We start from the raw sequence: 17742 nt of genomic DNA on the forward strand, positions 1-17742 counted from the left end.
TCAAAACAAAATGTACTTATGTTTTGGTTGGGTGTAAGTGTATCTGACGCCTGACATAAACCTGGCATATGCGACTCAGTTTATGGGCATAAATACGCTATTTTTTACATGTGGCCTTTTTTAGAGTTTATATTTTGACGCATATATGTCCAACTCAGCATCAGCCCCAAAATGTGTATAGTGTCCTGGCTATGTAGGCAGGAACAAATGTGGTCCTGCAGGGGTTAATGTATGTGTTTTCTATGTTATTTGTCTAGAGCAGGCCTGTTCAACCTGTGGCTCTTCAGGTGTTACAAAACTACAAGCCCCAACATGCTTTGCCAATAAATAGCCAACAGATAGCTGTCAGGGCATGATAGGACTTGTAGTTTCACAACACTTAGCAGAACAACCGTTTGACCAGGTCGGATGTAGGGTACCAATTGCTTCCAATGGGCCAAATAATTGCTTTTTACACTCGTACAGTTGGAATAAGTATAGTTGGTTTAGTTTGCATATGTTACTAACAGCTAGCCAAGCATAACAATAGAAGGATTATAAATACTATATACCTGTATACCGATACTGTACCTTTCCCGTTTTCTAGGTGTATAACATGTATAAATAAAAATTACCAGATGCATGTACTTCTATAAATCAACCTCAAATTATGTTCTTATTCATTAATATAACAATTATATTATTGATTATATATTGCATTTAATAATACAGCGAGTATCGGCATGTACTGTGAGAACTTGATCACAGTAACTCTAACCCAGGAAACTCATCCATCCTCTGATCTACAGACAGAGCTGTGCAGGACCCGGATGTGTCCCGTCTGACCTGCGCACTACAGTTACATGCCCGGAAGCGGGTGAGCCAGCGCTGTGTGAGAGTAGCGGCAGCAGTGTGTGCACCAACCGGACCTACCTCTCTGCTGCTGTTATAGTGTCAACCGGGGGCGGGAATGGACACCCGTATTGGAAGCTGCCAGTCTCTTCAGCACAGAGGAAGAGGAAGCATCATCCGGTTGTGTTCAGTTAGTCAGGTACATGGGTAGATGCACTGGGTCACCTCCTGGCGCCCTGGCTAAGTGCATAGAGTAGTATAATTAGTCTCTTATACATCATTGTGGTGGCAGTGTCCACTATAATCTGATTAGCTCACAGAACCTATAAGAACATATTTTGCTAGCAATTTAATTTAAAGAAAAAAAAATAAAGATAATGTTCCTGACATAATATACATCTACTATGGGGCCGGGCATCTCCAGCTTAGGTGTGCTGCATGTGATGTGCATCTATAGTGTCGGCAGGATGTCATTCTTACAAGGGAAGCTTACTATCAGTTGTCAGCCATAGGCACAGAGGGGTATATCTGAAGACTGGTACAAAACAAAGTGCTGTAACTCCCAGCAACCAGATTGTAACTGACGTTTTCTACTACAGTTTATATAGGGAATGCAAATCTCTGGTTGTAATTGGTTACTCATTTTATTTTATTTTGTGCACGAGTATGTGTGTACCCGTTTTGAACAGACCATCATGTTTGGCTAGAATTTTGTTGTCAGTATGTGGAGGTGATGAGTAAGTGCTTTCTTCACTTTCTTTAGGTACAATTCTAGTAACTGTTATCAGAGTAATTTTTTACTCTATTGATTGAGATTTATATTTTGTGATTTGCAAACTATCTCTAAATATTTATTAGAAAATATTGTATTGAGAATGGCTGTTATGTTAAAATATTTTGTCATTCTTAGTTGGCCTCCTGCAAACACACACAATTTACATTAATTACCTTTAATGTATATATTTTTCTTTCTTCTTTTGAGAATTATATTTGTGAGCAAGCTAAAATAATTTATTATTGTTTTGTCTGATGCCAATTCTAATTGCATGTCCCCAAATTACTTTCCAATTGCTTTCACTGCAAGTGAAATTTCCCTGTATAAAATTCATATGATTAGTTATGTTGTGTCATATGTATAAAAAAGCAAAGCTGTTAAATACCAGATGTTACAGAAGCTAGGTGATCCATCCAGCTGTCAAAGATTTTTCCTTTGGTTGTCAAGTGATTAAAATCAAAATATAATTTTTGTGGAAAAATAGCTGGTGACCCTTAACCATTGTCTGGCAGTTTAGGATCTGGAATACAAGTTTACATTTTTGAGTACATGGTTTTGATTGTCATAATTAAATGATGTATTTTTAATAGTGTATTGTCATAATTAAATGATATATTTCTAATAGTGTATTTAGTAACAAAACCTTGCTTCAGCTTTTAGAGCATTTTTTTCAAACATCCAAGACACCTGGTACAGAAACTCGTTCAATAATAAATATTTAAGTCACAAATAATATATCTCTATCATCTGTAGCTTCCTGTTGATAACAATGACTTTGTGTTTGTCTTCTTTACTTAGGTGACTTTTTAGAGCTGCCCTTATGTTACTTATTCAGGAAGACTTGTATAAAGAATATGTAAACATGATGATGAACATTGTTATACTATCTATGATCCTCTGCATATCTTTATCATTTTGGATAATATCTATAACTGCAAGTACATATTATGGTAAGATGTCTGTTCACGAAAAGATATGCATTTTTTTTTTACTTGTATTACACTTTACTCCATTTAACTATTAATGATTTGCCTTTCATTATTATTTAGGCTATGGCTACATATGTGATTTGACCCATGACCACTGTAACAAGACATAAGTAACAATCAGCCAAATAAAAAATGTAACAGCTTTTCTGCATCTGTTCAAAGTAATCACTGTGAAGCTCACTACCCTGTGACAGCCAGCCAGGGTGATACACATAATCCATTAAATAGGGGCAGCTACTAATTTTATCCAACTAGTTGCATGCAGTTTTGAACTGAAGTTCTCAATAGAGTAAGCCTGTGCATATAATTGTATTTTAAACAAATGGATCACCCATACTTTTAAGGCAAGAATGAGGCCTGTTTCACAGAAACTTTGTGCTATGCTGTTCCTCGCAAACGTAACCAAATTAATAATTTTTAATACAAATAATTTTAAAAATGTTTCAAACAAATTTATCTAATTCAACATAATTTTTGCCAGTTGAAATATAGATATTACAGATTGCTGGAAACTCAGCAATGTCCAAGTATCTAATAGAAATATCATAACAAAATTCTTGCTGACTGAAAGCTTTTAACCACAACAATTAAAATAAATGTATACATATGTGTGTGTGTGTGTGTGTGTGTGTATATATATATATATATATATATATATATATATATATATATATATATATATATATTACACATACACACACCACTTCTCTCCCAAGTGCTGAAATGATTTGCAATTTTTCTTTTTTCAACTAACTATGTTGCCTTGCGGTGGATAAAACAATATTAAGACAGAGTTCCCACTAGCATTTGAAAAGCACAAGCTCTAAACGCTAGTGAAACCATATGTCCAACACAAACATGTTGTATTACATGCAGTTGTTAACTTGTAATTTTATATAATATTTTGTGAGATCCGTGGATGTCACTATTTACTTCAAAGAATTTAACCTGCATTAAATGTATTCAATGAATTAGGCATCATTCTGAAAACGGCAATGCTCCGAGTACTTGGCAGAGCGAGTATGGGGTCATTGGGTTCCTTTTTTAGCCCAGTTTTGTGCATTGTGTGCATTATTCCCCTCACCTCTCAAATCACTACAGTTGGCAGTCAGCCACAGATAATTTAATTTGTTTGACTTAGTTGCCATAATGTTACAATAGTTAAGCCTCAGGTTTGCAGATAAAGTAAAACATTTGTTTCAACTATAAAAATAAAAATATTTGCAGATAATCGTATGATTTGGGGAACATGACTAAAAAAAAAAAAAAGAGTGCACATCTCCTTTTTATTTACTGGGAGAATGTATGTTGGTGAAATGTCTCATAAACCTCGAGTTGTTGTACATTCCTGATATAGAATAATGTTACACATACATTATCATCAGCCTTGCTGTGTACAGTTGTAAAACAAGGCAAACAATACAGAAGTATGTTTCTATTTAAATGAGTCATTTGCTTTGCTTATTTTACCAGGTACGATACGACCCATCTCTCCATGGCGCTGGCTGTTTTCTGTGATTACGCCTCTTATTATTGTATCGCATGGCATAAAAAAGAAGAGCTTGGATAGCAGCGGTGCTCTTGGAGGTATGTTATATTGTTACACTTTACACATAAGTAAGTTGTCTTTTCCTTATAGTATATGCCTCTTAATTAATTTGTTTAATAGAGTTTGTCATAGTGACCATAAAGTTGTCCCCACACACTGATTCTACCGCTCTCAGAATCTGCCAAGCAATGTGATCGAAATCAAGTTTGATTGTGCATGTGGTTGACCAAATTGAATGAGATCCAGCCACATAAAACCCTCTAGGCAAACGGCTAGATCCTTTGTGGAATAATCTGGGAAGATGATCACACACACGCCTGCATACAGTCATGTTAAAACCGCATTTTCCAACAAGCTCAATAATAATCTGAACCAGTTTTCTCCCCAGAAAATTTTGCCAACCGGGTGGCATTAAGAAGTAGCCAGAGGTGGGGCCAGTTGTAATGGGTGGGGTACAAAATGACGATTACCAGAATTGCGACGAGTTATAGCGTCACTAAACTGCAGATCGCTATAATTCCGACATGTAGGAAACCCACACTTACCTAAAAATATTTCCGGCAGCAGTGGTAAAAACACAGACGGCAGAAAATGTCGGCAGTGTGATTGTCGTCACTTAAAATGGCAACACTTACATTGTCTGTATTAAGGGGGCAATGCTAGGATCTGGCTGGGTATAAAGTCCAACCCTTAGTAAAAAAACAAAACATAAAAAAACATATGGGGGTGCTTGCTATAAACACTATTAACCTTGGCAATGCTAGGGTTAATAGTATTTACAGGGGTGGCCTTAACAGAGTTTTTTTTTTTTTAATGTTTTCTTTATACCACTGCTGTCGGAAATATTGCCTTTCAGTTTTTAGTTAAGTATGGATTTCCTACATGTCAGAATTAAAGCAATCAGCATTTTAGTGTCGCTATAACTCTTGTTGCAGTTCTGGTCATTGTAATGATGATACCACCAGTTGCAATAATATGAAAAATGTTGGAGGTTATTACCCACACCTGTCAGAACTGGTCAGACTGTTTGTCAGGGATCTAACACACACTGCTGGCTGCAGTGCTCACATAGTGCCTGTTTAATTAGGAGAAACAATAATGTATTCCATTATAATAAGATTCCAGGAGCCAGGTGACAAGTAAAAACAGCCTGGTGGAGCGCCCGGGAAATAGATGCTGGGGAGAACACTGTAAACGTAAGCAAGACTCGCTAGGAACTGAGCAGCAATACTTATTTATTTTCCCTCAGAACTTTCTGTATCATATCTGTAGGTGTAGATTGTGTTTTGTATTTTTTTGTTTGTTTTTTACTGCAGTTTTTGTGTTGTATAGTCCTTTTCTGCTTTTCCTTTTTTATATTTTGAAACTGGATTTTACAGTATATTTGCACATTACCACCTAGGGGTATATTTACTAAACTGTGCATTTGAAAACCTGAAGATGTTGCCTAGAGCAACCAATCAGATTCTAGCTATCATTTTGTAGCATGTACTAAATAAATGAAAGCTAGAATCCGATTGGTTGCTATAGGCAACATCCCCACTTTTTCAAACCCGCAGTTTAGTGATTATACCCCTAATCTCTCTGATTGTGGTTTCTGATTAGTTTTCCTGCTCACCACTACCACCACAACTTCTTATAGCCCCAACTTCTCAGCCCCAGAGTAAAGCCCCAGAGTCACAGGAATACCAGCTGCATAGAGTAGGAGCTCTAAGGTGTGGGAGGAATAGCTTAGTAATATTTAACTGTTATGTTTTTCATTTACTGTTGTATTAACCCTTGCTTTTATTCATAGGACAGGCATTATTGAAATATATTTTAATATGCTGCATACTGTTTTGTCAGACAAGTAGTGTAAGAAGTGAGATTACCAGGAACTATGTAGTATAATTGCTGCATTGCTAAGATGCTCAGATGGATGGGATGTCAAATTGTAGTTTATGATTTTACTAGAGACAAAGCCAAAAAATGTCTACTAATTGGTGCACATTTAGGACAACAACTAAATTATTATTAAAAAAAAAAAAAAATGTTATAAACCCTTTAAAAACAGCTTAAATACTCATAAACTCAGAGTAAATATTAAAATATAGTGTTAGAGGGTTTATAATGAAAAAAAAAAAATGAGATTTTAATAATTTAGTTAGTCTTTTGGTTGCAGGGTATCAGCCCCCTCTCTGCATGACTCATTAACTTTAGAAATACATATAGAACTAGAGGTATATTGGTGATGTCACAAATTGTAGTTAAACCTATAGCTCGCTAGCTTCTGCAAGCAGCTAGAGTGGGAATAAAATGACCATATTGCTGGGACAGATCAGAGGAGAGTACTACAATTACTAAGGCAGGCAGCACATGTGATTTGTATTTTAATTGGCATCTCGATGTCTACGTGAAAAACATATCTGTAGACATTTTCTAGTTTTTGGTTGCACGTGGAATAATGCTAAAATCTGACTTTTAACATTTCTTTCTTTGTTGTATCTGGTACAGTGTATTGCATTGTTTCTGCAATACTGTATTTTCACAGGAAAGCAGCACATTGGTACTAATCCAGAATGTGTCATATGTATCTTACAGGACTGTTGGTCGGGTTTCTCCTAACGGTTGCCAATTTCAGCTTTTTCTCAGCTCTTCTTGTGTTCTTTTTTACCTCTTCTAAACTCACTAAGTGGAAAGGGGAAGTTAAGAAACGATTTGACTCAGAATACAAGGAAGGTAAAAATTTTCTTTAAAATGAATGAAAGTAACTGAACACTTCACTGCCCATTTTAATATGTTACCAAAAGGTGCAAATTTTTAATTTTATAAGCAGCACCTAAATGATTTTACAACCAATGCCATCAACAAACTGAATGTCAAATTAAAATGCTTATATGTATTTAGCAAAATACTTTTCAATAAATTTATACACATATGTTTAAGAAAAATTATTTATTTTAAGTGGCTACATAAATATATTACGAATGTGTGCATTCCTTGGCCTATCTGAATAAATTTGCAGTAAATTAGTACTTGAACACACCATATATTCATGTCACCCTGCTTAGAACCTTTTTTCTTTGTTTTGATTGGATATTTGCATAGTCCTACCAGCGGAAAGGTTTTGGCTAAATGGACAGCTTATAGCCAATAAAGTCTCAATGACAACCTGTTTCATATCGGGCAGAGTATGGTGCCCCACCTGAACCTGAACCAGAGGAGCTTGGGCATAATTACTAGACATAGAAAACAACGCAGTCCTTAGTCAAGTATTGGGCACACCTGTACAGATTTCAGACACAATACATGGTGTGATTACAGTCCTCTAAATTTGTTTTTACTGCTATTGCAAATCAGATTAATAGAGAAAATTGGTCTATAAAATTGACCAATACAAATGAAAGTTTAGATTATTTTCATAAAGTAATGCTTGATGCTTCTCTCTTTCAGGAGGACAGAGGAATTGGGTGCAGGTGTTTTGTAATGGTGGTGTCCCAGCAGAGTTAGCTCTGCTGTACATGGTGGAAAATGGCCCAGGTGAGATTCCAATCGACTTTTCCAAAGAGTATACTGCTTCATGGATGTGCCTGTCTCTTCTGGGAGCTCTGGCTTGCTCAGCTGGAGATACATGGGCTTCAGAGATTGCTCCAGTTCTCAGTAAACATCCTCCTCGATTAATAACAACATGGAAGAAGGTCCCTGTGGGTAAGAGTGAACTTTTTCACATTTTGATGTTCTTTCTAAAAAGCAACTTATCTTCTGTTATTCTAAAATTGTAACTGATATCTTTCACATGTTTTTTGTGTACAAAGGATTAAATATGTATTGCTACTAGCAGCAACTTTGAGAGTTTCTGTACAACTAAGCTAGGTTAGAATGAGATCTCTAGTTACCAATGACTGCCTGCCTGTCAATCATCTAGCACTGACTGAGTATTGTGCAGTCTGCTTATTTCCCTACTCTCAGCCTGCTTAGTAACTGGTCTATATAGACCTGTGTTTCCATGTAGGTCTCTTGCATGCCTAATACACTGTAGTGAGTTGCCTTTTTTTGTTATAATGTGCTACTAAATGTAGTTAATTACATTGTATTAGACAGGGAAGAGATCTGCATAGAAACACAGACCTACTGCATTGTTACACTATTTACCATACAAGAGGGGAGCAGGGAGATTAGCAGTGTCTACACATTTTAATTAGCTCTGGACTGCCAGCTAGTTAGGTATAAATGGAAAAAATATCTTTACCATTACTGGGGAAGGACTGTCTCAAATTGAGAGCGGAATAGGTTTAAAGGGATTCTCCAGTCCAGTTATAAAAGTATATATGAGATAAATAACAAAAGCCAACATGAAAAAGCCCTGATTGTAAAACTTAAGTACACCCTTCCTGCTTCCATATCGGTACAGAAGGCACTTTGAGTCAGTTGCTGCTAACCTACTGCACGTTTGTATTTGATTTCCCCTGTAAGCGATAGTTTCTGTATAAAAGCAAAACCTCTGGATGTGAGGTCTGCAGCAGTTAGGTTACTGATAAAACCATGCCAGTTTGAGAAGACATCTGTAATGATCTCAGAAGAAATTTGTTGTTGCTCATCAGTTTGGAAAGGATGTAAATGGCCATTTCCAAGCATAAGAAATATTATTTACAAATGAAGAAATGAATATCGTTGCCAATCTACGCAAGAGTAGGTTTCCCAACAAATTCACCAAAAAAACCAGACTGTAGGATGTTCCGGGAAATTGCCAAAAAATCAAAAGGGATCTATATCTCTGTCAAAATGGTAAATGACTCTATCATCAGAAAAAGACTTGCCAAGTATGGCTTTCGTGGAGTTGTATCTGAGACAAAGACCCATCTCTCCCACAAACATTGTAGTATGGCTTAGGTTTGCAAGGTTGGGTTTGAAAGAAACACAAGACCAAGAGGTAATTTAATGCACCATGTTATGTTCAGTGTAAATCACAAAAATCTTACCAGTAGTCAAGCACAGGAGAGGAGGGATCATGATGATGATGAGGGCCTGTTTTGCAGCCACAGGATGTGGACGTCTTTGGCAAAAATGGATCATGCATAAGGTCAGTCATCCTTTGCACTGCAGCAAATCTACAACTGACTGGCTGAAAAAAGTAAATATTTTGGAATGGCCAATTTCGGGTCTTAATACCGTTACAATGCCATGATGTGACTTTAAGAGACGTAAACGAATGCCCTGAGTTATTGGTGAACTGTAGCAGTGTTGTAATGTCCAAACTTCCTCAAATACATTGCAACAAACTGATAAATTCATACAGAAACAATTACTTCCAAGTTTTTGTTGCTCAAGGTACTTAACAAGCTACTGAACCATGTGGTGTACTTGCTTTTTCATACTGGGCTTCTTCATGTAGGTTTATTTTTAGTTGAATAAATAATGTAAAAGATATGAATTTACTTATCACCTCCAACTAGCAGCTTTTGTTTCTATTGAAATTTGCATATAATAAGATACTGTTAAAATGGATTTCACCTCTCTGTTTCCAAACCTGTCACCTTGTGCTTTTATATAGTCACAGAATTTCTTTGTCTTCAAATATTGTTATTTTGCAGGGTGTGTGTATATAAATATTTTAAGCTAGATTCATAAAGAGACTGGCCACTTTTTACCCCTCAATCCCACTAAATTTCCATAATTTTTTATTTACATGACACTACCCATATTATTTGATGTATCTTCTTTTATGTCATTGATTGTAATTTGTTTTTGTAATTTGTTTGTGTCATGTCATGATCCCCTCAACATACAGAGCTGCATAATATGTCAGTGCTTTAGAAATAAAAAGATAATAACAACTGTGGTCCAGTGCAAGTGTTACATGCTGTTCCCGGATTCAATTTTCCCTGCAATCCCCTGACTGTTATGACAGATAATAATGTGCTAAGCTATGATCGCACATTACAACATAGCTTATATTCTACTGTGCTGTCATTTCATAGTTCTGCCTCACAATGGTGTGGCCTTTCATTAAATTTATTCCGACTAAGGCACTATCTGTCTGGAGTTGTATGTTCTCTTCTTGTTTGCATGGGTTTCCTCAAAAACAGTCTAAATTCTTATTGATAGTTAACTGACTGGTGAGGGACTGATTAAACATATTATTTTTCCAGTTTTGCATAATGCGGTTGTATTGTAGAATTAAATGTTACGTAAATAAATTGTATAGCATATTAGAATGAGCTGCAGGGGAACTAGATGAAACCAAAACCTTTGATCTCCACTTAAGATATTAAGCAAACTGCTTACAGCCAGGACCGGAAGCCCTGGGAATATTTAATGGTATCTCTCAATGCAACACCAGTTATTGGGAAGTATGGCTAGTGTCTTAAATTTAAAAATGAGGTTCTAGAAAGGGAGATGGGATAGGAAAATTAAAAAAAGAAAACAAAAATCTGATAACAAGCCTCATTCTCCTGCTGGGTAAACCTTTTAATTGCAATAATCCTTTCATGAGGATTTAAGTATATAACATGTATGGGTTAAACAAATGTTTAAATAATTTAAGATTGGTTCCTTTTACCAAAATAATTGGAGTTAATAAATATACACTAGGTATAAATGGTATTGTGCAAGAGACTAGTTTTTGAAAGAGCTAGAAAAAGTTTTGCATCTAAAATGGTTCTTGTATATTTGTGTTTCTCTCTAGGTACAAATGGAGGTGTTACATTTATAGGTCTTGTTGCAAGTCTTCTTGGTGGCTTATGTGTTGGAGCAGCATATTTTGTTAGCCAACTTCTGTTTGTCAGTGATTTAGAAACTGCAGCCCCACAGTGGCCAATTGTGTTATATGGTTCAGTTGCTGGCTTACTTGGCTCTGTTCTAGACTCTTATATCGGAGCAATAATGCAGTACACAGGTGAGTTTATATATTTCATTTTTATTATATAGTATGGCACACCGAAGACACCACCATGTACAGACACTTTGCCGATAAGCATTATCCCAGTGGTAGCTAATATGTGCTACTAGAATCCAAAGGTACAAGATAAAAGGAACTTCAGGGGAAATCATTTTCATAGGGATTGTGTTTCAATATGTAACCCTGGAATGATAAAAGTAAGCAGAAACATTTTCTACAATAGCTTGATCTTTTGTTTATATAACATATACACTTAGTGGCTACTTTATTGGGTACACCTGTTCATTAATGCAAATACTTACCGGTAAGCCAAAAAATGTGATCCAAGTGACTTTGGCCATGAAATGATTGTTGGTGGCAGATAGGGTGGTCTGAATATCAGAAGCTGCTGATCTTCTGGAATTTTTATTTGTAACAGTCTTTATAGATTACAGAACATTTTGCACTAATTGAAAAACATCCAGTGGGCAAAAATGCCTTGTTAATGAGAGAGGTCTGAGGAGAATAGCCAGACTGGTCAAGCTGACAGGAAGGCAACATTAACTCAACCATGTGTTAAAACAGTGGTATGCGGAAGAGTATCACTGAACACACAACATGTCGAAACTTGAAGTGCGTAAGCTGCAGGGGACCACACCATGTTACACTCTGGACAGCTAAGAACAGGAAACTTAGGCTACAGTGGGCACAGGCTCACCAAAACTGGATAGCTGAGGAGTGGAAAAACATTGCCTGGTCTGATGAATTTCAATTTCTGCTGCGTCATGCTGATGATATAGCCAGAATTTTACATAAACAACATGGATCAACCCTGTGGGCTGGTGGTGGTGTTTAATACCAGTTGAGCATTGTTTCAAGGAAAACTTTTTTTAGGTACTTGTATTAAGTAAATGCGATTTCCTGAATGGTGTAACTTATAAGCAACATTGCCCTTAGAGGATAAACCTACAATTTCAGTGAACAATTACTGTTGGGCACAAAACCGAGAACTAAATTGCATTTACTGTGATTCATTTTTGTGCTTCTCTATCGTCTCTTTCCTGTGGTCATTGGCTCAGTACCACAGAAGGCACTTGATAGGCAAACAACCTTATTTTCTACCCTTCTTACTAGAGTAGGACCCTATCTTCTGTACATTTGAAGGTTGCAGCTGCCTTGACCACCGCTTCCTCTCCTTCAAGTGGACAACTTTTGAGGCTATTCTTCCTTAAGTGTTGTAAAGAATCAATGTTCTGTTCTTTCAAGTGAATATCTTCTTATCAAAATATACCCTCGAATTCACATTTTGTGGTATTGTCTTACATAATATTAGGACAACTTGGCCACCGATTGCAAAGGACTTCTCTTCAGATAAATTGGTTACTATTCCTTCTCCGGTGTAATGTATAAAATCACATATAATCTCCAGTGCTTACAGCCCTGTTTACGTTGTTTGTTTTGAATGAGTTGCTGAGATTTTTCCCTTTTGTGCCCATCTATGGTGTATTTTTATTCCTGCTGCTGTTTCAGCAATTTCCTCAGAAACCAGAACCGGTTAATCTTGTACAGCCTGTCTGAACAGAATCTGAATTCTCTGCCTGATCATTTTTGCCAAAATGTATGAACATGTGCAGCTTTTGAAAGCATTTCAAACTAAAAATGTTTGAATTTTTTTTACGATTAGATGATTGTGCCCAATAATCACTATATGAGGGCATGTTAACAACTCTCATCTACAACAGAACTCAACAAAACTGCTCTACTTCACTCATGTTTGTGCTTATTGACTTATTGTGCTTGTTTGCTGCATAGGCTGTAAATTATTATCATTTACAATTGTGCTGACAAGATCAGAGTCAAAAGTATTTTCTAAAATATTCCAAAGGGTTATTTTGTTTCACCCAAGCATATTGTCTGAATTATTTTTTTCTGTTGCCTTTGATCTTATTAATAACTAATCCCATTAATTATTGGGATATAATGCAATTTGCATCTTTTTCTCTATTTTAGTCACGCCGAGTAATACGCCCCCGTGACATCTCGGATCTCCTTTAGAGGCATTATTTCACACAATCTTTTTGAGCTTTCGCCTTGTACCATGCCAACCATAAACAAGGTATCCCAGTTGGTATGCTTGCACATCCCAACTAGAAATCCGTAAGAGCGACTTATGCGATCCCTGATTTTGATAAGGCTAATATATAATATATATATATATATATATATATATATATATATATATAATATTATTTATTTTTTTTAGTTTTTTTACACATCTATTGATTTCCACGTCCGATATCCCACCATTATGTTTTAATCGCTAAATAAATACCAATCTATCATATACCTCACAACTGCATTATCTATATTGACATCCTATTCATTCCAGTTATCTAAACCTAAAAAACAGGCATAAAGATTCAAGTCTTTTTTTTTGCAAAGAAAATCAAGCATACAAAACATAAATGCATACATACAATATAGATAATACATGATAGATTCTACAGACATGATGTTAAAACTTCAGACGTATATAATATCCAATTTTGTTGCATATATATGTATGTACAAGTGTTTATGCTGTAAGACAGAAATGTATATGATTGTATGGTCAGTATTGCTCTTTTCTGTAGTGTTTATTTAGATGTTACAAGAAAAAGAGAACATTTATGAAGATAATGTGTTTTAAGCAAGCTCATGTTTGTGTGTGTGTAATGAGTGTGTGTTTAAGTGGTAGATAAGATTAAATGAGAGAGAGAGAGAAAGATATGAGATGCATAGTGCATGTGTGTGTGTAACATGTGGTCAGAAAGGATAGTATAGAGAGTGGAAGAGATTAAGGGAAGGAAGCAAGAGTCCACTGTAGTGTAGATAGTAAGCATTCCTGAGATGGGGAAAGAAGCTAGCATTTGTAAAGCATGTTTGAAAAGATTACTTAAAGATTCAGAAAGCTAATAGAAATATATACATTTTACATATATGTGTAAGCAAAGTATATACATTGCAGGCAAAATACATAGAAGGTAAATAAACAGATAAAGATTTAGAGGAAAGTTAATAGAAATGCATGCAAGCGAGGAAAGTTATACAGACAGATATAAGAAGATAAAAGTTACAGACAGCTAAGGTATAAGCTTACTGTGGAGTGTGTGTGTCCTGTAGGTTGCAGGTGAAAACGATGTCCCAACTTCCAAGTGTGTGTATGGTGTGGTCAAAAGAGGCTGTTTTGCCTGCTTCAGTGGCTTGTAAACCTTAACTCAGAATGCATTGCTTCAGATGGGAGTTGTTGATCTTCACCACACCCGCACAACTGGACAATGCCTGCAATGATGACTCACTGCTCTGTTTTTCTTAGCTGTAACTTCTTGTCTTGTGAGCACATGTTTTTCCTTTGTTTGAACCTAACTTACTGTGGAGCCACATATGAGAGATAATTTCTTTGGTTGAAATGCTCTGGCTTTCAGCCAGTTCATATCTTAATCTGCGCATAAGTTCCGCGCATGTAAACAGCAGTGGAATGCTAATGGCTATTATGCGTGGCTCAAGCTCAGCCCACCGCGACTGCTTCATCAGTGGCGATATTGGAGCTCCTTCACACTAACTTAAATACTTGTACCCAAAACGACTGTGTAAGGGAGCAATTCCAAAATACATGCATCAGGTCACCCGGTATATTACATAGCCGCCAGCAAAGTTTCGACTGGGTGGGCCACATTTTATGAAGTTGGAGTGAGATACAATCTGTTGATTAATTTTATCATCATTTCTGTGTGGTTTATATATTTTGACATTCGAAACGAATTGGTAAAAATGGTTTCCCATTCCTCACTACCTAACTCGAGGTGAATGTCAGATTCCCACTGCAGTTGTATTTTATTCTTGTTTTCTAATGTGGAGGGTAGGGAAGGGAATAGCGATACCATCATTTTTGGAAGCGGCATCCTCTGGAAGGCCGCGATCCTTCCCAACCAGGAGACCTCGCAACAGACCCGGAATTTACTTAAGGTGGAAAGTTGAAGGATTAAAGTTGAGAAGTTAAGGTTAATTGTGTTTTCTAATGAAGAGGTGATTTGGATACCCAGATATTGCAATGCCGATGTCTTCTATAAATAATGAAAAGTTATTTTGAGAAGTTGCACCTTCCCAGGGGAAATATTTATCGGAAGTTCTTCTGATTTAGAAGAGTTTAGCTTGAGGCACGGCTGTAGGCATCAAGAATATTATGCAGGGTCGGCAGAGAAGTCTCCGGATCAGATACAAAAAGCAGAACATCATCCGCAAACAAAAACAAACATAAGTTATGCAAGGTATTTTTTTTAACAGTGACACCAGGGAACAGATGTGAGGATTTAATGGATATGGCAAGGGTGTAAACACATTTTAGATGTTGCTTGAAAGCACCTCTGCCAAGCAAAGGGGGAAAAAAAAACAACTTTATTACATAAAAGTAATGTGAAATTCATGTTGCTTGAGAGCAACATTGTAAAATAAAGAGTTAAATACCATAGCCTACCGATCTTCTAATGACTACTTCTAGCAGGATAAAGCGTCGTGTCACAAAGCACACGTCGCCTCAAGCTGGTTCCACAATCATGACAATGAGTTGTGTACTCCAGTGGCCTCCACAGTTAGCACACCTCAATCCAATAGAGTACCTTTTGGATGTGGTGGAACGGAAGATTCGCAGCATGATTGTGCAACTGACAAATCTGCAGCAACTGCTTGATGACATCATGGCAACATGGACCGTAATCTCTAAGAAATCCAGCACCTTGTTGGATCCATGCCTTGAAGACTTAAGGTTGTTCTGGGGCAAAGGGGGATTTTATCCAATACTAGAAATGTATATCTAATAAAGAGGCCACTTAGTGTATAATATGTAAAGAGGAATGAAAAAAATCCTCTATATTCAAGGTTTCTAAACCTTTTTCTGGGAGTTACATATTTCAAAAGTTAAGCACCAATACCTGTAATTTATTTTAAATATTTTAAGTGCAGACAGGCTTATCTCTGAAAGAGCATACCTGCAGGTCATGTACTCTTTTGTGACATCACATGTCTACTTTTGTCCAAATAGATTTTTTTTTTGGGCTTTGAAAAGGTTTAATTTTTATTCCTTTAACTTAATAAAGTGGGTGATGCTATAGTGGTTGTTGTTTGAACTTTTGAAGTGACAACTCACTCATTTCACAATGTGCATTTTTAAGTGGATCCATAAACCATACATAAGTTGATCTTTCCAAGCAGTTCCAAGAATGAGAATTTGGGGTTTCCACCTCAAGATCCTCAAAGTGGACAAGTAGGTCCTTGCGCACTCAAAGTAGTAGTTTAAGTGCATTTTTGCCGCGTTAGTCTTAATTATATCCAAATGCTGTTAGAAAATACGGGGGGGGGGGGGGGGGGGTTAACAATGTGTAATTAAACTTACTGCAATGTTTGGTTACATTCATGCCTTTATATGCCTATTTTATTTTTATATACTTTTTGAAAATACCACTCATAACGAAAGGGGAGCACATTATAATTAAAATATATTTTGGTTATATGTCATGGGGAAGTAGTTCTTCTGATTTTGTTTTTTGTTTTGCTAATTGTACTATTCTTGCAGGCTATGATGAAAGCACAGGGAAGGTTGTCAATCACCCAACCATTGATGCAAAGCTAGTTTCCGGGAAGCCTATTCTGGACAATAATGCTGTGAACCTGTTTTCATCTATCCTCATAGCTCTGTTGCTACCAGGAGCTGCATGGAGTTTTTGGCCAAGAACATAAACACTTGTCAATGTCCAAGTGCTACAGAAACACTGAACTTATGATTTAGTGTAATACATTTCTAAACTTTACTATACATCATATCACCCTATTGGTTTGCAGCTGATTGACAGCATTTTATTTTTAAACTAAAATCACTTTTAAAATCTAAAAAACAACATTGAATAAGATTATTGATTGTGCACTTAATATTTGTAATAACTAGTCTCATTTTACATGCTTTCTCACTGAAGCATTTGAGATTTTAGCACTTACTTCATGCACCTATAATGTAGAAATGGCAATTTTCTCTATTTAGAGATATAAGGTTTGGTGATGCGCTGAAACATGGTGTGTAGATTTGTTTTATAAGTTGACTTTCAAATTTTTCCCATGTTAAATGCTAAATAAAAAATGTCATGACTACTGTAACTTGTGATATTAATTTAGAATAGCAACATTTCTGATAGCGCTTATATGATTGTAAAGTCTGTTTACTGCAATGTTATTATTAGTGTCATCATATGAAGTCTTAAAGAGACCATCTACTGCAGGAATGTGTGTGTTAATGTTTATTTTCAAACAAGTGCATCCCATGTTTAAGAGTTGCTTTGTTCAAGCAATGTGACCATTTTCCAATATAATTTTGCTACTAGGGACATTATTTTTGTGGACACACTTAATTTGGTTGTCAGTTCCTGTACTTTTTTGCAGTTATTTCCTACCAGCTTTCAGAAATGCTCCTGTGGCTAATGTGTCAATTTGTTTTGCTTTAACAAGCACTAAGGCAGCCCCAGTTAAATTTACACTGCCTGCAGTGCAAGCACACCACATGATAGGCTCGTTATGGTGTACATATGGCACCAGAGCGGAAAGAGGTGAATTTCTACAAAAACAAATTTCATTTTTGATAAATGAAAATATGGAGATATATACAGTTCTCTGTGCAGAATGACATTTATACCATATGGTTTGATAAATATTTATGGAA

General features: G+C 36.3%; 1 protein-coding gene across 1 annotated transcript; it reads left to right on the forward strand.

Moving 5' to 3' along the window:
* Nucleotides 1-821: 821 nt before the first annotated feature.
* TMEM19 (transmembrane protein 19) lies at nucleotides 822-17183 on the forward strand. The gene is made up of 7 exons (XM_075209530.1): nucleotides 822-1030; nucleotides 2405-2556; nucleotides 4069-4182; nucleotides 6725-6862; nucleotides 7577-7831; nucleotides 10809-11018; nucleotides 16609-17183. Exons 2-7 carry the CDS (start codon nucleotides 2427-2429, stop codon nucleotides 16770-16772), a joined length of 1011 nt encoding a protein of 336 aa, XP_075065631.1. The 5' UTR covers nucleotides 822-1030; nucleotides 2405-2426; the 3' UTR covers nucleotides 16773-17183.
* The last annotated feature ends 559 nt before the right edge of the window (nucleotides 17184-17742 follow it).

This window comes from Mixophyes fleayi, chromosome 4 (assembly GCF_038048845.1).
Source record: "Mixophyes fleayi isolate aMixFle1 chromosome 4, aMixFle1.hap1, whole genome shotgun sequence".
Lineage (NCBI taxonomy): Eukaryota > Metazoa > Chordata > Amphibia > Anura > Limnodynastidae > Mixophyes > Mixophyes fleayi.

Coding starts and splice junctions, on each gene's coding strand:
- TMEM19 (XM_075209530.1), top strand. CDS start 2,427: ATGTTACTTATTCAGGAAGACTTGTATAAAGAATATGTAAACATGATG. Junction 7,832..10,808: donor ATGGAAGAAGGTCCCTGTGG/GTAAGAGTGAAC, acceptor GTTTCTCTCTAG/GTACAAATGGAGGTGTTACA. Junction 11,019..16,608: donor AGCAATAATGCAGTACACAG/GTGAGTTTATAT, acceptor CTATTCTTGCAG/GCTATGATGAAAGCACAGGG.